Consider the following 27,115-nt stretch of genomic DNA (forward strand, 5'->3'; position numbering starts at 1 on the left):
AAAATATATATATATTTACATACAGTTCGTATGGTCTGGAACGGATTAATTGTATTTACATACAATCCTATGGGGGAAATTACTTCGGTTCACGACCAAATTGGGTTATAAACAGAGTTTTGGAACGAATTATGGTCGTGAACCGAGGTTCCACTGTATATATAATATAATGCAATTTCACAGAAAAAAGTTTCTGTGCCTGCAGACAATATCTGTCCACATATTTGGTGGTAATGAAAAGGCCATCTAACTATAATGCAAAACGTTTACGATAATATATTCTAACCATTCACACAGACAGTCACACACAGAAACTTAATTTTCCTTATTATTTAAGTATAAAGCGATTCCCACAATTTCAGACTGAGACACATGTGATCTGTACATAGACACAGACTCAATCAGCACTTCTATTCAAAGAGAATGATAAGGGCACTTTGGAGGACTTATACTGGCTAACTGGAAAACTTGTAAGACTCCCATGTGAGTCTCAAGTATGTATTCCAGTTCATTTGCCCCACTGATCTGCTTTCATGCAGCATTTTGTTGATCTGAAACCAGGTACTGTACATTTGCATAATCATTAAAATGTCTTTTACTGGGAAGCTGTTTGACATGAAGGAGAGCAGGCCCTTTTTTTATTTAGTTTACCAAGATAGGAGCAAGTAGGTGAATAAACTTGGGTAAAAACAGAGAACAATGTTTTCCCTGTGCTTTTATAGAAATATTTTTGCTTATATGTTGTAACTAAGAAAATGTCGTAGTGAGCACTGGATGACATGTGTGTGCATTCATATAGCCGAGGGTGAGGTTCCCAACAGCTCTTTCAAGATAAACTTTTGAGGAGAAGGGCACTGATGGACCTGGACTGCTTTACCCACAGTATGCCATTATGCCTTTCTGTCAGGTGTGTTCATGAGATCCACTGCTGGTTAAAATTCATAAGAAATTTTCCTTAATGGTTTGTGAAAGTACATATGTGAGATGCGCATTGGAAAGCACCCTAAAATGGAGTCGCTAATTCCATTAAACTAACATAGACACACTTTTTAGAGAGGGCTTGCATTAGCCAACTTGTAAAAACACACCCAAAAGCTGCTTACGTATTGACTACCATGACCATAATAAATATGAATCGCTGCTTATAATGGACACCTAAACTAAAGTGCTCCCAGAAAAATTACAAAAAATATTAAGGACTGATCTGGACTAATTCACTCCAAGTGTACAAAGCAATTTGCTGTTTTTTTTGTTCCAAAAAATAATATATTCATAGGTAAAAGAAAATTCTGAATGAAAGCAGGAACAAGCTATTTAATTAAATAAAATGTCTCACAAACAGTAAAAGCTAGTATCTAATTAAGAAATACATTGAAATAATATGTAACAAAAATTGTTAAATTTGTTAACAGTTTCTCTGGTGAAATATGAGGTAAAGAGGCATGAATTGTAATAACAGGGTAAAGTTGCCTGATAAAAATTGTTCTTTATATTTTTCTAAACAAAAACCAAAAAACAGTTATAATGGCTATTATTACACACATTTGGAATCGCAGAGCAGGCTAACAAATCGGCTAACAGACTAGTTGTCTTTGTATTGACTGATGTGTTGACCTCAGACATCCAAACAGAAATGCTTTGGACAATGTAAACCTTCAGTGTTCAGTTAATTGGCATTTCAGAAAGAATGAATTGAATATGAGAAATGATTGGCGCGTACCTTTGTTTCAAGCAGCCCTTTAGTGCCTTGAGATTTATTTTTATGAGAAACAAGAAAGTGGAGAGGCAGATCTCTTCATTGCTGCTCAATCTGATGAGAATTACAAAACAAACAGACTTCAGCATTCCAGGACTGCTCAACAGATTTCATGGAACAATCCAAATTTATTGCATCATAAATTGGAATGATGAGAACTGTGGTCCAAACCCAATGAACCCAGCAGGAATTCTTGGGAATGATTTTGAGCTTACTCATTTTGAAATGTTACTTTATAAATGGGGGGAGTAAGAGGCAGAGGTACAGAAATGTTCCTCTTTGGGAAGGCAAGACTGCATTGCAGAAGCGGTCATACCATCTTGCCTGGAGGGAGATCTCTGCTGGCAGGGAATAAGAGCGATTGTAGATGAAGTGGGGTATCCGAAAGACTCCAATGTGGGAATTACTGCACTCTCAAAGACCAGATCCACATCAGAGAAGGATACCAATGCCTGGGTAGAGTCATATGAGCTCTTTTCAGTTTCTTCTGAAGCAAATGTATCTGAAGATTCACTTTCCTCCTGAGGTCGGGGTTTCCTCCAGAGCAGGCGAAAGTCCTCTTTAAAATGGGGGTTGAACAGAAGATAGAGGAGAGGGTTAAGACAAGCAGGAAGGGGAAGCAGCATGAGGAGGACCGATTTGATAACCTCATCACTTATCGGGAAAAGGCTGAGCAAGGAGGAGAAGGTGAGGAAGGCCACAGGGCAGTAGAGAAGGCAGTTGGTGAAGATGAGCCAGGCCACATGCTTGATCATGGCACAATCCCAAATGCTGTCAAACTCTCCCTTCATGAGGTCCCAGTAAAGCTTGATGTATGTTCCAGTAATCACCAAAAAGCAAAGGGTGTTCATCATGATAAGAGCTGCCATGAAGCCCAACGTAGAGGGCCTACTCTCTGGCAATGGAGAAGGGAGGCACAGAGGGGATGAGCCATACTCCCCCACTGAGAAAAGTGGAAGAGCAGCTACAGCCAAGGAGAGCACAATGCAACAAAGTGCAGCCAGCTTAACACTGCTAAAAGATGGTGACTTGCCATAGGCACGGACACAAGACACAGAAATGCTGCATTGCACCGCAGCTAGGGTCAGGAAGAGAATGGAGGCCTCAGAAGCAAAAATGGAAAGAAAACCTTCCACCTGGCAGCCCAGGCCACTCTCCCAACGAGCACCATGCCTGGAAAACTCTCCAAAGGTCAGCACATCCAAAAGGGCCAATGTGCCCATACACAAGCCCATCAGCAAGTTGGCTCCTCCAATAGAACCAATGACTAACTTGACGGGTGACAGATAGCTGGGCGAAGCAAACACTGTCACAATGAGAAGGCTGTTGCATATCAGGGAGATGAGTGTGATAGCCCAAACACCCAGGCGGATAATCCAGCTGTCAAACAGGTATTCACATGGCTTGAAAGCACCTGCCAAAAAAGAAAGTGCATTAGGTTGAAGAAGTGGACAAATTGTGCTATACAAAATGTGCAGTTTCTGAAGGACCATAGAGAATTGATTCTTGTTGCCAGCACCGAACTTTACATTGAGGATTTATTCTGTCTTCTAGTTGAAATCCTCCTTGAGCTTGCATGCTTTAAGTTTAATTTCAGTCACACCTATATATCCCTTTTTCATGTGTTCTTGCCAACAGACCTGTTCCTATGTTTCTGTTTAAATTATAATATTCCTTTAATTATAATTTTCTAAATAATAAATGCACAGGGCATACATTCAATTTTTTTTCTTCATGCAGAAAACCACAGAAACATGGAATAAGTGACTTTGTAGTATGGGAGAGTGTGGTCATTTATAAACTTCCAAAACTAAACTTGTTATTTTAGACAAATTACATGAAAGAATTGATGAGCTTTGTTGGGCTGAATGACCAGTTCTCGTCAAACTGTCTTAATATTCTCAGACATATTGTCCTGTTTCATTTTGGAATTACTGTTTTATCCACTCCATGTCCTATGTCTGGTTACATTTTTAAATTTCATGTTTGTGGCAATGCTGTGCATAGATGGCTGTGTGTTTGTCAAAACTTAGCCAACTGCTTGCAGAAATCTGTACAGAAATGATTAAGTTATTTAAAAAATATGAAATGCAAGCAGACACAGTAGAGTGAGACCTCAATACTGGAGTGTGTAGTATGGGCACGCTAACAAAAGAAGTGTTAGATCTTTCTCAGATTCCAGGCACAGTTTGAAATGTTTACCACATACAGTATAACAGTTGTCAATGGTAGTGAGCTCTCGATGCTTTAACAGTTGTAAACATTGTTTGTGTTGCATTCAGCCAGGCTGCTTTTTCGGCTTACAGGTGCAGTAGTAGGCTGATGGTTGTGTAGATTGGTATGTTGTTGCCCTTTTAGTTTTTGTAAAACAGTGAGTTTTTTAAATGTTGCTTCTGAAGCCAAAAATGTTTGTGATCTTACAGTCTTCTCTTTATTCCTGATTTATTTGGAAAATGGCTAAAGAGAGTTTAACTATGGCAATACAAATATTTCTAAAGATTATTAGTTGATCTCATAAGCACTTCTGCCCACATTTGTGAACACAATAACTTTGCAAAGAATAAGAAACCCAAGAGATGCTAATAACTCATCCCAACTGTATTGTATTATGCTACAAACTTCTCCAGTGACTGCAGTGGAGATCCCATACATTAGGCCAAAAAAAGAGTTATCCATAAATAATGAATTGGCAAAATTTTGGTCCCTACAAACATCAGCTGAACCTTGCTATTTTATTACTATATACTTTAGAAATAATCAAAACCGGAATTTACTTTTAAACTGGCAAAACGTTTGCTATGATACAGAACAACACCAACCCTAGATGTTTAGCAACTTTAAGCAACTAGATTTTTCAATATCTGAAGGTTTACCTGGTGTTGGACTACACTGGATGGTAGGAAGCAACTTAGAGTCATCTGTCTCAATTTGGAAGTCTTCCATATCAAGCTCATCTGTAAGGTGGAGGAATGAACTGCATTAGTAAGGCTTTTAATCACATTCAGTTGTTCAAGCAGATTCAAAGACAAACATTATGCTTTCACAAGTCTGATGAAGCTCAAAAATGCAAAAGCCTCTGAAACTTATCACTCGCCAGAAGATGGTAAACAAGAAAACTAAGCAGATGAACTCAAAAATCCCATGTTTGTAGACTTAATTATAGTACCACCCAGACTCATTATGAGATCATATCCACCGTGAAAATCTATCTATCTATCTAATAGTGCCTTTCATATCTATCTATCTATCTATCTATCTGTGCTTGGACAACAGTAGTGTCAGACTCCATTTCTTGTCAAAGAAACTGCTGTTATGGCTTCAATTCAGCATTTAACACTGGTTAGCTTATGTCTCTTTATTACTGTGTCAGTTTTAAAACAGCCTGCCAAGTCCAGCTAACTCAAAAAATCTTTTTATTTTAGAAAAAATATTTGCATTGGATCCCTTCAGTGCTTTTGCTAGGGGGCTATTCCTTTTTTATTTGTCTAAATACTACATTAAATACTGAATTGCTCCCATATACTTTGTGTCTGACGTTGTACAGACACACATTGTACATTTCGCTCAACATTATAATAAACAAGTTGAAGGTTACTGAATTATGTTTCAGAAAGGATGCACAATAAAATTCTTAAAGGCATACACTACAGTATATACTGTGCAGCCTTATTCTGTTTCTTTATTAATGACAAATATGTTTGGAAATATTTCCTGTAAGGAAGACTGAAATTTCAAGGTAAGGCAGTTATACTCACTAATCACAGTGCTGGAGAGAGGTGACATGTTGCATATTAATTAGTACATGCAAGTAAGAATTTTACTGTACTCTGGTAAATGTGACAATAATAATGCTATAAACCTATAATTTAAGCAGCTACTTTGATGTCATGGGACACTTTTAGCTGGAGAGCTGTTATTGTTTTGCACGGACTTTAGAAGTTTTCTCTTCTTTGTTGGGGATGTTTAATTTAAAGGAAGTATAAAAATTAAAAACTAAACTCCTTAAAACAGAAATGCTGTACTTACAATAAATAAGAGGTCTAATAGTCTCCTGAGTTACAAAATGTCTGTGAAGGCTGGTAAAAGCAAAATCGTAAGTAGTAGCCCTAGAAGAGTTTGCTCATTTTTTCAATTTCTGGGAGTGCTGAACAGAGTATTACATTATTAAGCAATGTCTTGTAATCCAGTTGCTAGATATATATTTAGTAAATGCATTTTAAATTAATGCCTAATTTGCTTTCATAATTTTCAGTTTTGAAAAGTATATTTATGTCAACACAGCAAAAAAGAAGGCACAGTGAGAAAGCGGTTAGTGCTGCTGCCTCAAGGATTCAGTATTCTAGGGTCAAACAGCACACCAAGGTGGACCCTACACATTATCTCTAAGTCCGTGTTTTTTTTTTTTCTCTCACATACCCAAAGCCGTAGAGGTCAGGTAAGCCGGCCGTGTGTGTGTGCATGCATATGATTGACAGGATTTGGGTTGGGTTTCATTTGTTATTTCATGCAGTAATAGGTGTGCTATTATTGTAAGAATGACCTAACATCTGCAGACAAAATTCAAAGGAGTTATTAAATAGTTATTGCAGGATGTGGACTATGGTGAATGAATGAAGGAGTTTATGTTTTTTAACTTTAATAAAGTAGAAACATCCATGTGATCATTACATTAAGATGTGCATAATCTATATATACAGTATAATTCTCTAAGCCGCCGCCAGAGCGGCACAACACCTATGAAAGCACACAGGAAGGAGCCACGCCCACCAACTCTAAGACCATTGGATATGACGAAAACTCGCACAGCCACGCCCTCCAACTCGGACGCGACGCCTCGGAAAACATGCCGTCATTTCTGTTTGTCTGTGCCACTGTCCACATGCAGCTCTTAGCCACATTGACTTTTCATTAGTCAACCTCAGTGGAACCTTGGTTCACACAGAGGCAGCGCCAGAGAGAGACAGAGGCACACACACAGGCAGCCCGAGAGAGAGAGCCGCGCACACACACAGGCAGCGCCACAGAGAGACAGACGCATGCACACGCACAGGCAGCGCGAGAGAAACAGCCGCGCACACACACAGGCAGTGCCACAGAGAGACAGACGCACGCACAAACACAGGCAGCACGAGAGAGAGAGACGCGCAATCCTTTAAAACTGAGGTTAAAACACAATGAAGGAAGCAGTCTCTAAAAACCAATAAGCCTTGTGCCTCTTTTTCATTAGCGTCTCACCTGCTTCACCGATGCAGGCCTTACAACAGTCGAGACACTGTCTCAGCAGCTGACCTTCTCTGTGCCTGACTCCACTACTGTCAGTCGCCTGATTAAAAATGACCTTTTGAAGGGGAGCTATGGACCTGCTATACCACAGGAACACATTGCCTTCGAGCCTGCTCTCCCTCATTCTAACGTACTGGCTTTCTCTCTCTCCTCACTTGCTCGCACACTGCACAGGGGAGAAATGCTCGCAGCATGACTCCACCCGGAACCCGTTTCAGCCACACTTCCACGCCCCTCGCTACGCTGTGAGTGTGATGATTATTTATTTGAAAATGGCCTTTTGAAGGGGAGCTGTGGACCCGCTATACCACAGGATCACCTGTGACATTGCCTTCACATTGTTTTTCTTTTATTTATGATCCTGTCGAGCAGATCAGACACCCAGGCAAACAACACTGAATAATCAATAGCTGCAACCACTTTGCCCACCGCAGCTCCTCACCTGAGTCGGTTTCGTCAGTGTTCAGCAGTGTTTCCCAAACTCTGTCTTGGTGAACACCTGTGGATTCAGGGTTTTGTTCCAACCAGATTCCTAATCATTAATGCCGGTGAAACTCATCAGGGATAAGTCGGTTTTTCAAACGCAGCCGTGTAGCAGATTAGTCTAGCAAGATGTAATAATCCGAGCTGAATGCACGCCCCCGTGCTGAGTGAAAAGCCAATGTATATTGAGTCTAGAAAACATGATCAGCAAGTCTTTGATAGGCTGCAACAAAATGATGAAAGAATGGGCGCATTTTTTTCTCACAAGCTGGGTGGGTGTTAATTAGTTACTCGAAGGATTTCAAGATTTAATATGCACAAGCGGTAACACTGCAAAAGCAGCCCAAACCAGAAAAGACGGCTGGCAAAAATTGGCCAACAAATTACACGCGTGTGCATTGTACTTACTGAAAGCAGCGTTACGGATTTTGCAAATGTTCGTTTTTTCCCCTCTGCTTAAAAAACATTTAAAAAGCGGCGTGATTATGCGGCGTATACTACGCCGCGGATTGGTATGCTGCGTGTAAAACAGTTTGTCGCGGATAATTTGCCTTTTACTTTAACACGAAGACAATTTCCTGTTAGATTTGCCTTTGCGATGACAATTAATAAGGCACAGGGCCAAACTTTCAAAAAGATGTGCATGTATCTGCCAAAACCAGTTTTCAGTCACGGACAGTTGTTTGTTGCTCTCTCCAGACTTCCATCTTTTCATTCACTTACTGGTATGCCTGCAGGAACACGTGCAGCGAGCGAGCGACAGACACACACACACACACGCGAGAGAGCGAGCGCTGGACGCATAATAATAATAATACTTCATTACATTGATATACCGGTGTTTTCAGTATTCAAAGCGCTATCCACACAGGGAGAAACCGGGAAATGAACCTAAAATCTTCCACAGTCTCCTTACTGCAAAGCAGCAACACTACCACTGCGCTACAAGGCAGTTAAAGAATGCACTGGCCTCGATTTTGTTTTCACTTCTGTTTACAGCGATCGGGTCGTAGTGTGCATTGTTGCAATGTTACTTTTCTTGGTGGCTTATTACATTACGGATGTTTCACATGTTAATTTTTTTCCCTGTGCTTAAAAGACATTAAAAAAGTGTTTCTCAACTGTTACTCCGGAACAACTCAGTACGCAAGCTATATTAAGCGTATTAACCTTAATGAAAAAGTGCTGAAACTTATCCCTACCGACGAAGTAACTTTCACCAGCGTGGCCTCCATCGTCACAGACGATCCCGCTTTCAGTCACGGACAATTGTATGTTGCTCTCTCCAGAGGTCCATCTTTTCATTCACTCACAGTGGTATCCACAAACCCACCCCATTTGGACAACTGTGTCGTTCAGGAAGTGTTCACCCATCAATACATAATTATGCGGCCTATGCTACGCCGCGGGTTGGCTAGTGAATATATATTTGTGGATGTTGACAATTCCCTGTAAATGAGTGCCACAACATTCAGGTTTGGTTTTGGTCTGGCACCCGATAGTGCTGTGGTAGGTTCCAGCTTACTATTCCTCTACAGTGCATTAAATAAGTCATGAAAACAGATGGATGATAAAGCTATTATTTTTTATAGTTTAATATTAATTGAAGTACAGATCACTAAAACATACTGTACTGTACTATGCATTTTTTTTTCAGATCACATACCCCTTTCCCCACCTGTAATGTTAGGTACATTTTAGATGTATTTTACATTTATGAGTTTTTTAGGTCCAGGATTACATTTTTGTAGTACATATTGTATTTTAACTTGTTTTTTTTTTTTTTTTGAAGTTTTGTTTTTTATTTTATTTTACTTTTTTTAAGTTACACTCTGAGAGGTGGTCACAATACTCATTGTCCATTTGTTCTTCTCAAGCTCTTAGTGGCAGTTTCTGAACAAGCAGGACCTAGGGTAGCTTTTTGAACATTTTTTTTTTTTTTGCACCACAACTTTGATTCTGGTTTTTCCCTTTGGTTTTGTTCATACAATCTCTTATTTTTTTTCTTGATTATGACCTCTGCCTGTCCTTAGCTGATTTTTGATTCACATTTTTCGCCTCCTGGTCCCTGCTTTACTTGCCATAATCCCAAGAGACCATGGGTCTCATAACACCACCCATCTAGAGAGCAAAGAGAGACAAAGTTTAAATATAAAGTTGATTGCTGCACTGTCTAAAGAGTTAGATGTAGTTTGGCATGTTCCACTAGCTGAGACTACACCTTTGTAAATGCTTGTCAGATATTAACCACTTTTTATGTAATTGTAAGTAAAATCAGACTTATTTTTCCCATTGTGTTTCCCACTGTGTTATGGCTTTTTGTTTAGAATTCTCCCACTTGAACAAGACAAGCAGTGTGGTATAAGATATAATAATAGACTACACAAAAAGAGCTGTTAGATGTCTAGGGATTATCCTGTCCCAATACTATTTGGTAAATAAGCAGAGATTTTATTCCAATAATGTATGAGCAGGAAACAATCCTAAAATATATGACTCAAAGAAACAGGTGCCTGATAACATCACTCCAAAGTCAGACATTGTAGATGGTCAATGTACAATACTGAGTTGAGTTAACCAATGTTTTACACAGAATAAGGAAGGCAGTATTTTGTCAAGGGCTGACATCTAATCATTACCTTAAAATCTCATTTAAATGTCTCATAAGAGTAAGACTAAATTTGCTTCACTCTGAAGTTTTTGAGCCAGTTAGGACTATCTTCTTTCTCTGAGTCGTGAGATAAATATGGGCACTGATCAAATTTAAGGTGACATTTGAGGCAATTTACCAGAAAATCTTAAACTCTGAAATTCTGCAGCACTCTTCTAGCACATTTAGTGCATATGAACATGATGAGTATGGTTCAGTAACATGAAGCACCATGTCACCCAATAAAAGCTCCTCCTCTTACAGTTCCTTAAATCAGAGAATGTTTACAGAAGTGCAGGATGCTAAAACACATCTCTGTGTGGCTCCACATTCTAAAATTATGAAAAAAAATAAGTTAACAGGTAACTCTAAAATGACTCGGCCTGAGTAAGTGCGGCAATGTACGTGAGCATGCCTTCTGATGAACTGGCATCCCATCCACATCGAGTTTTTCCTTGTGTCTCTTACTCCTACTCCCCTGAAACTGTACTGGACAAATCGCTTGAAGATAGAAGCACGAGCACCACTGGAACCTAATTAAGAGTTAATATCAAACAATAGACAATATTGTTTCACCCAGAGAAGTGTACATACTTACAAGAAGTCTCCAGACATCACAGTTTAAAATGTCACATTTACGATGCAATACAATTTTTTTTTGTATAGCCCAAAATCACACAAGGAGTGCTGCAATGGACTTTAACAGGCTCTATTTTTTTGACAGCCCCCCCGAGGCTTGACTCCATAAGAAGACAAGAACAAACTCCCAAAAAAAACCCTTGTAGGGAAAAAGGGAAGAAATTTTGGGAAAGGCAATTCAGAGAGAGCCCCCCTTTTCCAGGCAGGATGGGTGTGCAGTAGGTGTCAATGAGGTAAATACAATACAATACAATACACAGCAGAGAACACAGATAATCCTCAACCCAATACCATAATACAATAGTAATAGTATAAGTATGGAGCAAAATGCATTTGAGGCTTTATATATCAGCTCAAAATTATTTTATAATTTTACATGTAATATATATATATAATTTATAAATATAAATCAGTAATAGGAATTAATTAATAGTTTTGAGCTAACTGGTTTATTTTTAGCAAGCCTGTCTAAGGTGCTCTTCATGTTCTTGTAAATGAAATAATTGATTTTCTTATCCCACTAATTCCATTACAGAGACAGGTGTCAGGGGGAGAACATTTTTGTACAATGGGTGGTTTTCTTTTTCTGTTAGGCAAAAAAACAGGTAGAGAATGAATATTAAAAAAAAAAAAAAACAATAGATAAAGGGGCGATAGGCACCCTTTGTTGAGACTGGGGTGATAAATTAAAAGGCAAATTTCCTGATTAATTCTGTTACAGGTTATCGTGTTGGCTGTCTACTGGACGTAAATATTTAAAAGCAAAAAAGTCTTCTGCTTTCACTGGTCAACAAGCATTTTGCTACTGGGATTCTTTCACCTGTACTCTAACAAATTTCACTTGCTGACTCCAAATATGAAAACCGTTTTTGTCCAGCACGTCCCATTTTTTAGTTGTGATGTTCCAGGTCTTGTACAACTAGGGTGACTGGACAGTAAAGGCGATGCGTTGCAGCATTTAAGAAATAAATTTGGTCTCGAGAAAAGTGAAGCCAAAATTAAGGAAGATGTTTCTGTTGGCCCTGAAATCCGTGAACTGATGCTTGACGATGAGTTCAAAAGGAAACTGAAGCCAAATGAATCAGCACCCTCATTCGAGCAGGTTGTCCAGAATTTTCTTGACAGTCACAGAGCAGAGAATTATGATGAGCTTGTGGAGAACCTGCTGAAAGGATATCAGCTTCCGGGAGCCAGAATGTCACTGAAAACGCATTTTTTACATTCTCATCTCGATTTTGTTCAACCAAATCTAAGAGATGTCAGAGATGAGCATGGGGAAAGATTTCATCAAGATATAAAGGTGATGGAATACTGATATCGGGGAAAATTTACTCCGAGCATGATGGGTGAATACTGTTGGTTCTTGCAAAGAGAGACGGATGTGCAGTACAACCGCAAAAGCAAGTGCCTCCAACATTTTTGGGCAGGCTGACCTCACTTTTATATTGAGGTAAATTGACATAAATATGTTTTAAAGTGTCTCTGGTTTGTTTTCAGAAAAAACACATTCAAAAAATTTTGGTAGGACAGAGTCCAAACTCTAGATATTGTGTTGATATATTCTATTGATATTCAAAAGTGTCAAAATGTCAATGATTTGGATCTCAAAAATCTGATGTGCTAGCTTAATTCCGATTTCATATATGAAATCAGTGTTAAAAACTTAATACAGAGCTGCTCTGAAGTTTCCAGTAGCAAACACAAAATATTTTTTTTGTAGACTAGTGAAATCAGACTGCTTCTATACTACTGTATCTCATAAATACACAAATATTGTGATGCAGGACTGCCTGCTTCTTTTGAAAATAAACGTGTTCTTGAAACGTTGGTTTCTAATCAGCATACAGTGGTATATTTTACTCTTTTTTTTAACCTATGAAAATGTGTTTACACTATTGATAATGTAAGGAAATTGGTATGTACCATTGTTTATTCATATGTAATGTTGATCCAGGCAGAGACTGAAGCAAATACATACTTCTGGGCAGTGTGTAGTGTTCATGACGATATGAAAAGCGAGAGTACGAGCAGAAGGGATGGAGAACGTACAGAGGATGGAGCAAGTTCAGAGGATTATGTGAGACGGCAGAAGGTGTAGGAGACAGATGGTCTCAAGGCACACAGATGGTGACACCTACTGTACCTCTAGGGAGAAAGAGGCACAAGGTCCAGCGAGACAGGAAAGACTCACGAGAGGACCGAGTGAAGCTGGCAGACAAGAAGCAAGACTTCTGTTGGAAAACAAGCATTCAGCGAACAGAGTGCTTCAGTGGGACAGTTGGAAGGTTAATTATTCTGGTAACACAGCACCCGACTTGGATTTCACACCTCCAAAAGTTATATCCTCCATTGTTATGTTTTAACAGACTTTTAGAGTGTGGACTGTGTGCTCTCTTTTTTGCATGTTTTTGCTCCTGATATTTTAGACTCATCTACTTTTATCTAATTGGTGTATTCTGTATTGTCTTGTGTAATACAAGTTACTGTTGTTTCTCTTGAAATTGCTGCCAATTGACTCACCGCCCAGTTTAAAGAAACCTGTGTGCTATTACCTTTAAATTTCAAGAGTACCCAGACTCGTTAATAAAACTTGGTGACGTAGTCAGATATTTTAACTGTGTTTCAGTTAGATTACCTACAGTATAAGTGTGATCAGACACCTGTCACACTGGGATATCAAACCCTCCAATAACACTGGAAAGACGTCCAATAAGTTCATGCTGTATTACATTTTACTGATATGTGTTTTTGCCTTTTGCACCTTTCGTTAGCTTTCTAGAAAACTGCCACAGGGATTCTAATTAGGTGCCAAAGCTCACAGTGTGTCCTCTCTCATGTGAGTAAATTCATTAACTGGAAATCCACTGTATGTTGAATAGTGTTGGACTGACACCATGCATCAATGGGCTTCCTGAAGTCTACAGTATATCTGGAGGAATGAGCAGGAAGCAGGCACCAGTTTTGGACGTTAGATCATCCCATGACAGACAGAAATCCGTCTTTTATCCACACACATGTAACAGGGCAATTTAATTCTAACTACCAAATGTATTACAATATGCAAGCTTTTGAGGCAGAAGAAGGGGCTTGACTTGCCTCAAAAGCTTGCATATTGTAATCTTTTTAGTTAGCTAATAAAAAGTGTAATTTTGCTTGACTTCTCACTACATTCATAATGGTTAACACAGTACAACACCCTAGTATTTTCAAATGTATTATAAGAGAGGACCATGGGCTATCAAAGATTTGTTTCTAACTGGTAACCCATACTTTTATAAGAAGAGCATTTTCATAATAAACTGTACTGAGGAAGAGGATTAAGTGAAGTTGGCAAAGGGGGGAAACAACATGCCTGATATCTCTTTAATAAAAATAAACAGCTGTTAACTGATTGAAAACAGGAGCAGTGGAATTATGAAAAGCAACAAATCCTACTTAAAGCCATTTCAATATGTTTTAATAAAAGACACATGCAACACTGTGTAGAATGATAACAACATCTCTGCACACCTTCAGCTTGTCTCTTTGATTGAAAGAACACTATTATGTGTTCAACAGATATGGAACAGTCTCCTGTCTGTGGATGGGCCAAGCGGTGTACTTCAGGTGGGCCGATTCAAAGCCATAAATCAGGGCAGGCGCTGCTTTGTATTTCACTTTAAGTTGTTATCACTTATGTATCTTTTTCCACAAATAGAGCCTCTCATTTTACTCCACCTTGCCCAACATTTTCTATGTATTAAGACATTAGTAGTAGTTAGTGTAAGGTAGTACACATATATGAATTATAGAGCATACATCAGCACAACTATATCATCACTAGCCATGTGCGCCCAACTACGTTGCACGTGTTAAAGTTGTCTGTGAAGGGCTCCCTGTTTAAACGCGGCTGCCAGTCGTGAACTGGGCCCTTCGTCGCACAGCATTATGATTTTTTATAAGGGAAACAAAATTACAAAAGAAAACCCTTGGACTTTGATTCGATAGGAACGGCCTACTCGGAATCACTGTCCGAATAGTAATTATGTGGTGGTGGAGGAGCATTTCTGTTTCTCTCCGTTCACAGTCCGTCTCATTTTCACGACGCTGTCATTTCCTCTCACGATCTCTTCTCAACCTTTCTCCAATCTCACAGGTTGCTTTGTGGCAATCCAAAGAGTAAGGCAATATACACGGAGCAATGGTTATAAAAGGGGGACACATAGGTATCCAGGCTCTTTAAAGCATAAATAGGGATCACTTCACTGACATGAGCAAGCCACGGTACAACTGTGAGATGCGCAGCACTCGCCGGCTACAACGTAACAATAATAATTTCCGGAACGTGCTGTTATGTTGTCATTCATTTTACCCACTGTCTTTCTTTCATTCATATGTTACGTAGGCACGTACCTTTTATCTTCGGCAATCTCATTCTCTAACCAGGCCTCAGGAGCTAACCAGCGTAACACTGTCCACCACCCCTTTCGTTATTCCGGCACATTGTTGACATCCGTGAGTAACAACAACGTACTAAACTGGAAGGTGGTCTACGCATGCGTGGAATTTGCGGACAAACAAAGATCAAGATCCAAATGAAGATTATATATAAAGATTAGTTAATTTAAAGCACAACAATTTGTTTAGTTTGAATGTTTGTGTTTTGAGGTGTGACTGGAGTACTACAGTCTTCAGTAGTATAAGCCTAGAGGAGATTCTTAATGCAATGCCTATGTTTAGCTGCTTCTTCTTCTAATTCATTCGTGGACAAACAAAGATCAAGATCCAAATGAAGGTTATATATAGAGATATTACTTTGCTGATTAAATAAACTCCTGAAAATCCTTTGAATTGAGTAGGAGACTGCAGATACTGGAGAGAAAGCGACTGGATGATTGATTGATGGCTGTACTATCTGTCTTGTGAGTCAATATTCATGTTTTTTTATGCTTCTGCTTGTTTTATGCATCTGAATTTCTCCATGGTATCAATAACGTTCATCTAAAATATCTAATCTTAACTAAAAAAATGTAATCTTGAAGCAGGGCCTCTTAGTTGTGAGGCTGCAGCACTACTACTGTCCCACCATGCCACCCACCACTCTAAACATTAAAATTTAGAAAAATTGCACCTGGATCCTTCAGTTTTAAGAAATCATTGGCCTACTTCCAAAGTGCCATTCCTAGCCAAAGTTCTAAAGATGGTAGAGTATCATGGTAATAACAAGTTGTTGGATAAATTACTGTCAATTTTCAGGGTGCATCAGAGTCAGCTTTTGTAAGGGTGATCAATGATTTAGTCCTTATTACAGACTCTGGAAAATGTGATGTTTTACTTCATTTGAACTTGGGCTCAGCTTTTGATACAGCTGATTATTTTATTTTGAGACATGTAAAATTTATGGCTGGCATCCAGAGAACAGCCTTGAAGCAGTATACATCACATCTCAAGGACAGGGCTCTTTCTCTGTTAAACTAGTGATTGCTTTCTTCCTCTGCTCCATTGGCAGTCTTGTCTGACTTGGGTCCTATATTGTTCTCTCTCTATTTGCTCTCCTTGGCAAATATAATAATAATAATAATAATAATAATACATTTTATTTATACAAGGCGCCTTTCAGGGAACTCAAGGACACCGAACAACAATAAATACTATCTATCTATCTAAATAAATAAATAATTAAATAAAAGACACAATTATAAAAAACTTAAAACATCAGAAAATCTAGAAATTAAAACCAAACAAAACCATTATAATCAGGAGGAAAAAGAAAAAGCCATTTTAAACAGATGCGTTTTAAGTTTACATTTGAAGGATGAATATGATTTGATATTTCGGAGATCCGCAGGCAATGAATTCCAGAGCTTGGGAGCAGAACGGCTGAAAGCTCTGCTCCCCATGGTGGTTAGACGGGCGGGAGGGACAGTCAGATGGGTGGAGGAAGAGGATCTAAGGTTACGGGATGGAATGGCAACATGAAGAAGGTCAGACAGATATGGAGGGGCGAGGTTATGGATGGCCTTAAATGTTAATAGTAGAATCTTAAAATCAATACGAAACTTGATTGGGAGCCAATGAAGCTGCTGCAAGACTGGAGTAATATGGTGAATAGATGGGATTTGAGTGATGATACGTGCTGCAGAATTCTGGACTAACTGAAGCTTATGAAGAGATTTATTCGGGAGACCAAAGAGGAGTGAATTGCAGTAGTCCAGCCGAGAAGTGACAAGACTATGAACAAGAATGGCAGTGGTGTGAGGAGTGAGGGAGGGGTGAATGCGATTAATATTACGTAGGTGGAAGTAAGCAGACCGGGTGATGTTATTAATGTGAGATTGGAAGGATAGAGTACTGTCGAGGATGACACCCAGACTCTTGACCTGAGATGATGGGGAAACAACAAAATCATCAATAATAAGAGAAAGATTATTGGTTTTGGATAATGATGATTTTGAACCAATGAGGAGAACCTCAGTTTTGTCACTGTTTAATTTAAGAAAATTCGAAGAAAACCAGGATTTAATTTCAGCAATGCAGTCAATAAGCGAGGGTGGTGGAAAAGAGGAGGTGGGATTACCAGCAAGGTAGAACTGGGTGTCATCAGCATAACAGTGAAAATTAATGTTATATTTGCGAAAAATATTGCCAAGGGGAAGAAGGTAAATAATAAAAAGAAGAGGCCCCAGGACAGAGCCTTGGGGCACACCAGAAGTAACAGCGGTGGGTTGGGATGTGAAGGTTTTAAGTTGAATGAACTGAGTGCGGCCCAAGAGGTAGGATCTAAACCAATCAAGTGGAGTGTGGGTAATGCCAATCAGAGATAATCTATTAAGGAGAGTGATATGACAAATAGTATCAAAGGCCGCACTCAGATCAAGGAGGATGAGAATAGTGATTAGACCAGAGTCAGCAGCCATAAGGAGGTCATTAGTAATTTTAACAAGTGCCGTTTCTGTACTATGAAGGGGGCGAAAACCAGACTGGAACTTTTCATATAGATTATTGTGAGATAAATGGGTGTGAAGTTGGATAGCTACTATTTTTTCAAGAATTTTGGAGATAAAGGGCAAGTTAGAAATGGGGCGAAAATTATTGAAATTAGTAGGATCAGCACCAGGTTTTTTTAGTATTGGGGTTATAGCAGCAGTTTTAAAAGATGAGGGAATAATACCAGTAGTGAGAGAAGAGTGAATGATGGCAGAAATGAGAGGGACTAGAGAGGGGATACAGGCTTTAACCAGAACTGTAGGCAGGGGGTCCAGCTGACAAGTAGATGACTTGGATTTGCAGATGAGATCTGAAATTTCAGAGGAAGTGGGAAGCTGGAAAGAAGAGAAAAAGTGAATAGGCGAGTGTAGTTCAGAAGGAATATAGAGAGGATCTGGACCAAGGTGCTGATGTATCTTTTGGATTTTCTCGTTGAAAAAAGACATAAGAGAATTACAGAAAGCAGTTGAGTAAAGGTGAGATGGTAAAGAGTCTGGAGGTTGTGTAACATTATTAAGTAAAGAAAACAAAGTCTTGGTGTTACCTGTATTACGAGTAATTAACTGAGTGTAATAATTAGACTTGGTTTGAGCTATACAATCCTTATAATAGAGAAGATGATTTTTATACATCTCTTTGTGGACAAAGAGTCCGGATTTTTAAAACAACCTTTCAAGTTGCCTGCCCTTAGCTTTCAGAAGCCGAAGTTCAGGCGTAAACCAAGGGGCAGAAAAAGAAACAGAACGGGTTTTTAACGGAGCCAGAGAATTAAGAATACCATTAAGACAGGTGTTATAATATGAGACCAGTTCTATGGGAGTGGATAAATTATAAAAGTCCATTTGGGAATCGATTCTAGAAAACAGCAAATTCAAGTTAATATTCTTAATGTTGCGAAAGGCTATGAGACGTGGAAGCTTAGGAAGTAGAAAAGGTAAGTTTGGCATTGAATGAAAGAAGAAAATGGTCGGTTATAGTGAGTTCATCTGCTGTGAGATCAAAAGGAACAACACCAGAGCAGCAGATCAGGTCCAAGATATGTCCTTTACAATGAGTAGGAACATCAGTGTGCTGCTGGTATCCAAAACTCTCCAGGCAAGATAAAAAGTCTCTAGTGAGAGGGATATTGATATTGTCCAGATGTACATTAAAATCCCCCAGCAGAATTATATTTGGGGTAATTACAGATAAATGAGTAAGGAAGGTAACAAGATCTTAAAGAAGCACGATATTATGTATCACTTTTTTGCAGATGGTATTCACATTTATCTATCTTTGACCTCTTTGGATATTCAACAAACTGAGTGTTTTTAGGAGATCAAAGCCTGGAAACAAACGTGAGCTGATTGTGCTTGGCGATACTGGTAAAGTCCAGAATTTGAGCTCAAATTTGTGGGTGTGACAGTCCAGGTTGGCGCTGCAGTCCTTGGCAACACTTGAACTGTTGATAGTCATGAACTAAGATGTGTCAGGCAAGTGAGGACACATGAACAAGCAAGAGGTGGTGCAAAGTGCTCAAGTGCTTTTGTTGTACTAGGGTGTTGCCATTATGAATGTAATGAGAAGTCAAGCATAATGACACCTTTTATTGGCTAACTAAAAAGATTACAATATTCAAGCTTTCAAGGCAACTCAGGCCCCTTTTTCAGGCAAGATTACATCTCAAAAGCTTGCATATTGTAATCTTTTTAGTTAGCCAATAAAAGGTGTCATTTTGCTTGACTTCTTATTAAATGCTTTTCTTTAAAACAAACTGTTCCGAAAGTGCAGTGCTTTATCCATTAAATAAGTAGTCAACAAATAATCCATGAAAATAGGCGCTCTTTTTATTTCATTAAAACCATGCAGACATCCATCTTCTCTTACTCACCCAGCTCAGCGCATCTTCCCCTCTTTGTCTCCCCAGCTCACCCTGCTTAGGTCTTGCAGCTGGCGGAGACATCAACAGCCCCGGTCACAACCTCCAGTTTGTACCATACCTGCTTACTTCAGAGTCTTCTGTGACGCTGCAAGCCAGACCCTTCATCTTCCTCAGGCCCTAGTAGCACCTACTGGATCCCTAGGAGGCCTCTTCTAATGCTAAGCAGTGGACAAACTGCCCCTGGAGCGCTGATTGCTCACAACTTCACAGGGCCAGCGGCCACCTCCTTCCTATCATCACTCACCTTCAACCGGAACCAATTCTGCCTTCATTCTTCTCTCCTTTCCTTTCACAGTTTTCCTTTTTTCTCTAGTTCTCTTCATGCTCTCACCTTTAAACACCTGTGGGCATGGTACCCTAATTGCAATCTGTCCAGTGCCAAAGTGGTGCAGCTGACCTAATTAAACAATCAGCTCACTGCCACACCGAACACCCTGCACTGCTGTCCGGCTCCACAACTATGCATGCATCCACAGTGCCCGAGTTGTGCCATTTAAAAACCAAAAAAATCTGCCAACAGCCTCGGACCTTAATGTGCTTCAACACAGTAGGTCAGGTAAATCCAGTTATTAGGAGCAGTTTTTATCATCTCAAATTTAATTCTGTCTTTGAAGGACTTAGAAATACTTATTTGTGGCTTTATTACCTCATGATTACACTATACTTGGATGTTATTTGTCTGCGATATCTCAGCTGCAGTTAGAGCAGAATGTAGCTAATAGGATACTCACTGGTACTAGGAAGAGGCATTTATTTCACCAGTCGTAGCCACTCTCACTAGGGTTTCTGGGAAATATAGAATTCAGCTTAAGGTTTACAAGGCTCTGCATGGTCCAGTTTCCTTTTACTTTACTGTGCTACTTTGTCCATCATCAGCCTGAAGATCTTTAAACTCTTCAGAACAATCCATTTTTGCTGTTCTTCATTCTCGTCTGAAATCAAATGGTAACCGTGACTTTTCAGTAGCTGCCCCAAGGCTTTGGAACAGTCTGTCTCTATTTATTAGGACTGCTTCCTTTGTTAGTCCCTTTCAGAGCCAGTTCAAGCCCTACTGGTTCAGAATGGATGAATAGTAACTTTCTCAAATTAAATAAAGAAAAAACCGAAATCTTAGTGATTGGCAATAATGGATACAATGAGGCTATTAGAAATAAACTGGATGCATTAGGATTAAAAGTCAAATCGGAGGTAAAAAGCTTAGGGGTAACCGTTGATTGTAATCTGAATTTTAAATCGCATATTAATAAAATCACTAGGACAGCATTTTTTTCACCTAAGGAACATAGCAAAAGTTAGACCTCTTATATCATCGAAAGATGCAGAGAAATTAGTTCATGCGTTTGTTTTCAGTCGGCTAGATTACTGTAACGCACTCCTCTCAGGACTACCCAAAAAAGACATCAATCGTTTGCAACTAGTGCAGAATGCAGCTGCCAGAATCCTTACCAGGAAAAGAAAATCCGAACACATTTCTCCAGTTTTGATGTCACTACACTGGTTACCTGTGTCATTCAGAATTGACTTTAAAATTCTGCTTATGGTTTATAAAGCTTTAAATAATCTCGCCCCGTCTTATATATCGGAATGTCTGACACCTTATATTCCAAATCGCAACCTCAGATCCTCAACTGAGTGTCTCCTTAGAATTCCAAGAGCAAAACTTAAAAGAAGTGGTGAGGCGGCCTTCTGCTGTTATGCACCTAAAATCTGGAATAGCCTGCCAGTAGGAATTCGCCAGGCTAATACAGTGGAGCACTTTAAAAAACTACTGAAAACACATTACTTTAACATGGCCTTCTCATAACTTCACTGTAATTTAATCCTGACACTCTGTATATCCAATTCATTATAATAACTATCCATCCATCCATCCATTTTCCAACCCGCTGAATCCGAACACAGGGTCACGGGGGTCTGCTGGAGCCAATCCCAGCCAACACAGGGCACAAGGCAGGAAATAATCCTGGGCAGGGTGCCAACCCACCGCAGTTATAATAACTATTCATTCAAAATTTGTACTAACCCCTACTCTCTCTTCTGTTTCCTTTTCCGGTGTCCTATTGGTGGTGGCTTGTGCCACCACCATCTACCCAAAGCACCATGATGTTCCAACAATGATGGATGGATTAAAAGCCAGAAGTCTGTATAACCATCAGCATCAAGTGACTCCGTGCGAACAATAACTACAAAGAGGACTATTTCATTTATGTTAGGTAGAATGCCCAGAGGGGACTGGGCGGTCTCGTGGCCTGGAACCCCTACAGATTTTATTTTTTTCTCCAGCCTTCTGGAGTTTTTTTTTGTTTTTTCTGTCCACCCTGGCCATCGGACCTTACTCCTTTTTATGTTAACTAAGGTTGTCTTATTTTAATTTCTTATTTGTCTTTTATTCTTCTTTTCTTCATTATGTAAAGCACTTTGAGCTACTTTTTGTATGAAAATGTGCTATATAAATAAATGTTGTTGTTGTTGTTGTTGTTGTAAGGCTTTTTCAGGTTCTTGAGCACTTCCTTTTTTGTATTAATCTTTGTGTTTTGATGCCTATATTTTGATTATTTGACTTTTTTTTGCGTTTAATTTGTATTTTTAGACTGTAGTGTTTATGTTGTACAGTAATACAGTTTTGGTTATTTAAAGGTGCTACAAAAGTAAATTGACATGGAGATATCACAAAAAAGACACAGCAACACTACACTGCAAAAAATGCATACACAAAAACTAGGCAAATAAAATGGGAGTTGTCTTGCTTTTATTTAGCCAATGGGGTAAGCAAAATCTACTTGACAAGATTTCTTAAAGTAAGATAAACAATCGTAAATATACATTTTTTGATAAGTCGGTAATTCTAACAATACGAAAAACAAGATTTAATATCATGATATAGGTACTTTTTTGCTGGATATCATTTTTTGCAGAGTGGAGAAAGTCCAGAGAAGAGCAAAAAGGCTGATTGCAGGTCTGAGAGGTATGAACTACGAGGAAAGTTTGTAGAAACTGACAAACCCCATTACAATATGCAACCTTTCTGGGCAACTTAAGCCATTCTTCAGGAAAGAATACATCTCGAAAGCTGGCATATTGTAATCTTTCTAGTTAGCCAATAAAAGGTGTCATTTTGCTTAACTTCTCACTACATCCATAAGGCCTAACACGGTACAACACCCTAGTACTGCCGGATAGAATTCACAAAGATTTGTAATACAGAAACTGGAGCTCCCTGTGTTTATATAGACACTAATACAAGACACTGAGAACAAGGGTAGAAGAGTAGTGGGGGTGACATAAGCAAATATTCAGAAGCCTGACAAGTTGCTTGTAAGCCAGAGGTAAAAATAAGAGAAACTGGCAAAAATTATAAGTGGGAGCCACAGGGGAACAATCGATTAAAGTGGTGTCACTAGGATTACACGAATCAAAGGGCAGCTTGAATGAGGATGGTGTCCGAGTAGTTAATTAACTATATCTTTAGACAGTTAGCTGTCTAAACAAGACATTTTATTTCCACATGCTTTGTGCTTTCACATTGTTGGGCCACCACTGTATCCATTCATTTTTTTTTTTTAACCTCGCTTTCTCTTGTACAAAGTAATGGAGAGCAAAAACTTATCCAAGCAATGAGTGGGATAAGGCAAGAACTAGGCCAGAACGGGACACTAGTCCACTACAGGGCACACTTGCTCACTCACTCTCTCACACAGAGCCAATTCAGAATTTTCACTTCTTCTAACAAGCAAGTTATTGGCATGTAGGTGCGAGAAAGAAAGCTCTAGAAGAAAATGCATTTAGATACAAGGAGGAGGTGTAAACAAGGACTTGAAACTGTGAGGCAGTGACCACTGTAAAACCTGACCATAGTTTCCTTGTGTTCCATTAACAATTATATAAGTACTGTGCTTTAGATCAGGGGTTCTCAAAGTTGGTCCTGGGCGGGGGACCAATGTGACTTCAGGTTTTTGTTTCGGCCAGATTCATAGTCAGTGACAACAACTGCTAACACTGATCTCAATTAATTAGCTGGTATTTTTTCTCTTCTCTTATTCTACATTAAGAAAGCACAGAGGCATGATTTTTACATTTATAAGACATTTAGAAATATTTCTGCTTTTGCTAGAGATTTAAATGCTTAACTTCCTTTTGTTGCTTTCATTATATTTTACCCTTTCTCTGTGCGGTTTGCTCCCTTCATTGTATCTTAGAGAAGGGAAAAAACGATACCGAAGCGTCAAAGCTTGTGTCAGTCAATCTGAAGTGTAGTGAGCTGAATCACTGTGTTGGAGCTTGTGTCAAAACACTGTTGTCACGTGACCCGTGACGTTTGAAGCTTTGAATGTCATCAGTGCTTCGCAGCGTGCTTTATTGGCTTGACAGCGTTTCGTCGGTTTGACAGCTTCGGTGCTAAACTAACAAGTAGCCTATTATAAAATGCATCATTCTCATTCAACAACGTTGGGTTGTGAGGAGAGAGAGATTTGGAGAGCTTTGGTGACAAATGGCATTCAAAAGTTAAATAGTATACAGTAAATAAATGGACAAGCACCTTAGAAGAATACAATGAACACAGGCTTTTCAGACCTTTTACTTTTACTGCTGACATGAGACTGAAACAGTGAGTGCTGCTTCACTTTCGCTCCTGAGAGCGTGCCTTGACCAGAGTTAACCACCAGATGTCGCTGTTCATACTGGGGCTGAGGCTTCAAAGCTTCAAATCTTTTTCTGCACAAATGGAAAGAAAGCTTCACAAGGCTTCATTTTCCCATCACTATTGCATCTTAATAATGACGATTAAAAATGAGCAGAGCAGACAACCAGGTAAACAACACTGAATCATCAAAGGCTGCAACTACTTTTGCATTAGGCCCACTAATTAGAACATAATAGATTAATTAAATTATTAGAACACATGGAAAACAGAATGAACATCAATATGAAAATATTGCTAAAAAGAAAAACAAATACATTATCTCCAAATAACTGCTTAGTACAGGGGTGGGCAAAGTCATTCCTGGAGGGCCGCAGTGGCTGCAGGTTTTTGTTCCAACCCAATTGCTTAATAAGAAGCACTTATTGCTCTAGAAACATCTTCTGCTTCATTTTAGTTATCTCCCTCATTAAGATTTTGAACCCTTATTGCTTATTTAAGTCTTAAACAGCTGTATTCTTGTTTTTTAATAGCTCCTTATTAACAATAAGATGCAAATGACAAAAGAAACCAGCAGTTATCCATTTTGCTTGTTACCCTTTACACCTGTGTGTATTTGTCGTGCACTATTTGGTTTAATTAAATACTTGGAAGGAAAGAAAAGAGAAAAAAGTGAATTATTGAGAATTACCCCTCCGTTTTACACTTCAAAGTATTTGGATGATATCCTTAGAATGGAAAAAAAAATCTAGGATATGAGAATGACTTAACATAGCAGAGTTAAAGCACTAACAAGCCATGAAATGTAATTATTGGCAAGGATTGTTTTCTAATTAAGCAACTGGGTTGGAACAAAAACCTGCGGCCACTGCGGCCCTCCAGGAATGACTTTGCCCACCCCTGGCTTAGTACATTTTAATATATCTATATATATATATTTTTTTTTTTTTACCAAACCTAGTTTTCTAATTTCTATAATGTTCCCAAAACACAAGATCTGGGAAATAACAGTTCACTTAATTAGCTCAGGATTCCAATTAAAAACAGAAACTGGTTGGAATAAAAACCCGCAGCCACAGGGGGTCCTGAGGACTGACATTGAGAACCTCTGCTTTAGATGGTATTCATTAAATAAAGATGTTATTTCCAATTAGGACTATTGTTCTTCTTACAAAAAGATGACAAACAATGGCATATGGAGACATTGAAGGGAAGGCAACAGCAGGGTGAGCCTGAGAAATGGTGATAAGATTGGAAGTGGGCAATGGACACATACAGAAGAAAATAAATTCACTTAAAGTGCTGTTAAAAGTATGTTCTGTTTTTTTAATCTCTTAAGTGTTTTGGTTTAAAAATGCACATATTAGTCTTTGTTTTCGTCTTTCTTCCATACTAACTCGGCGTTTTCAACTAATGAAAATGGATACTTTTGAAAATACTCTCCAGGGCCAAGTATTTCTGGAAATGCAATCTTAGCATTGAGATGTGGACAGGAAAAAATGCAGTTTTTCAAAAAACTCTGCCTCTAATCACACGCTGATTGGTTCATGCTTATCACATGGTCCTTAGCTGATTGGACGTCTCATTACCTGAATGGTCACCCTTCACTGAACAACACAGCGGGTAAAGAAGAGTCGCTTTTCACAGTGCTCGTCGTGTTGTTTACCTGTATGCACCCACATTGCATTTTCTACAGTTTAAGTGTTGCACACATGTACAAAAAGAAAGTTTACTGGTCAGTATAGCTTTGCAATAAATCCCATGGCTGGCAGCATTACTATCCCTTTAATGACTTTCCATTGATGCACACACCTCCAGTGTAGGCAAATGTCTGCATCATATGCGTCTGCAGTTCCTTTATTGCTGTCAGAGATTATTTGTAAAAATGCTAGCATGGATGCATTTTTAAATAAAAATGTAGTGGTGTGGACATAGCTTTTGTATGGTGGTTATTTAATATCTTCATATGATTATGATATAGTCAAGTGGATAAAAGAGCTATGCTAGCTTAAAATGTCATGTCATGCCAATTTCTAACCTGCTTTATCCAAACCAGGGCCGCGGGTGGTGCTGGAGCCTATACTAGCTAGCTAGCATAGCGCCCAAGGTCTGAACAAACCCTGGAGAGGGCACCAGTTCATCGCAGGGTGACCACACATACATACACACACCAAACACATACAAGGGACAATTTAGTGTCGCCAATTTACCTAGCCTGCATGTCTTTAGGCATTGGAAGGAAACAAGATCACCCGGAGGAAACCCACACAGATATGGGGAGAACATGCAAATCGCATGTAGGGAGGACCCAGGATGTAAACCCTGGTCTCCTTACTGCAAGGTAGCAGTACTACCACTGTACCACCATGCTGCCCATTGGCTTAAAATGAGGCAGACATTTCTCATAGTACAACAGTTTCAAACTAAATCCCCGGCAGAACCCCTGAGGTCACAAAAGTTCTTAGGCATCCAAACCGCATTGTAATGTCTCTTAGTAGAAAAACTTATAACTATTGTGAGAACATTATGATTTTGCCATAAAACTAAATGAAATTAAAAATCATTTCTACAACTAAAAAGTTATTTTTTTATGATGATCTCACATGATCATTCCCTTCAAAAATGTTTATGCTTTTCTTTCGGAATAAGTAAAACACACGGTTTAGATTATGAGCGAGTTTAGGACGCGCTCTTTTAAATGTCAGTGAAAACACATGAGGCAACACCACGGCATGATGGACATCTGACTTGAATGTACTTAATATGCTTGTGTTAGGG

General features: G+C 39.0%; 1 protein-coding gene across 1 annotated transcript in view; it reads right to left on the reverse strand.

Annotated features, from left to right (window-relative positions):
• Positions 1 to 274: 274 nt before the first annotated feature.
• Positions 275 to 27,115, reverse strand: part of LOC114647854 (leucine-rich repeat-containing G-protein coupled receptor 6) — a 440,711-nt gene continuing 413,870 nt past the window's right edge. The window contains exons 17-18 of the mRNA XM_051924410.1: positions 4,630 to 4,710; positions 275 to 3,170 (exon numbers count right to left, since the gene is read on the reverse strand). Of these exons, the coding sequence (XP_051780370.1) occupies positions 1,990 to 3,170; positions 4,630 to 4,710 (1,262 nt within the window). The 3' untranslated portion in view covers positions 275 to 1,989. The remainder of the gene's footprint in view (positions 3,171 to 4,629; positions 4,711 to 27,115) is intronic.

Source organism: Erpetoichthys calabaricus, chromosome 3 (assembly GCF_900747795.2).
Source record: "Erpetoichthys calabaricus chromosome 3, fErpCal1.3, whole genome shotgun sequence".
Lineage (NCBI taxonomy): Eukaryota > Metazoa > Chordata > Cladistia > Polypteriformes > Polypteridae > Erpetoichthys > Erpetoichthys calabaricus.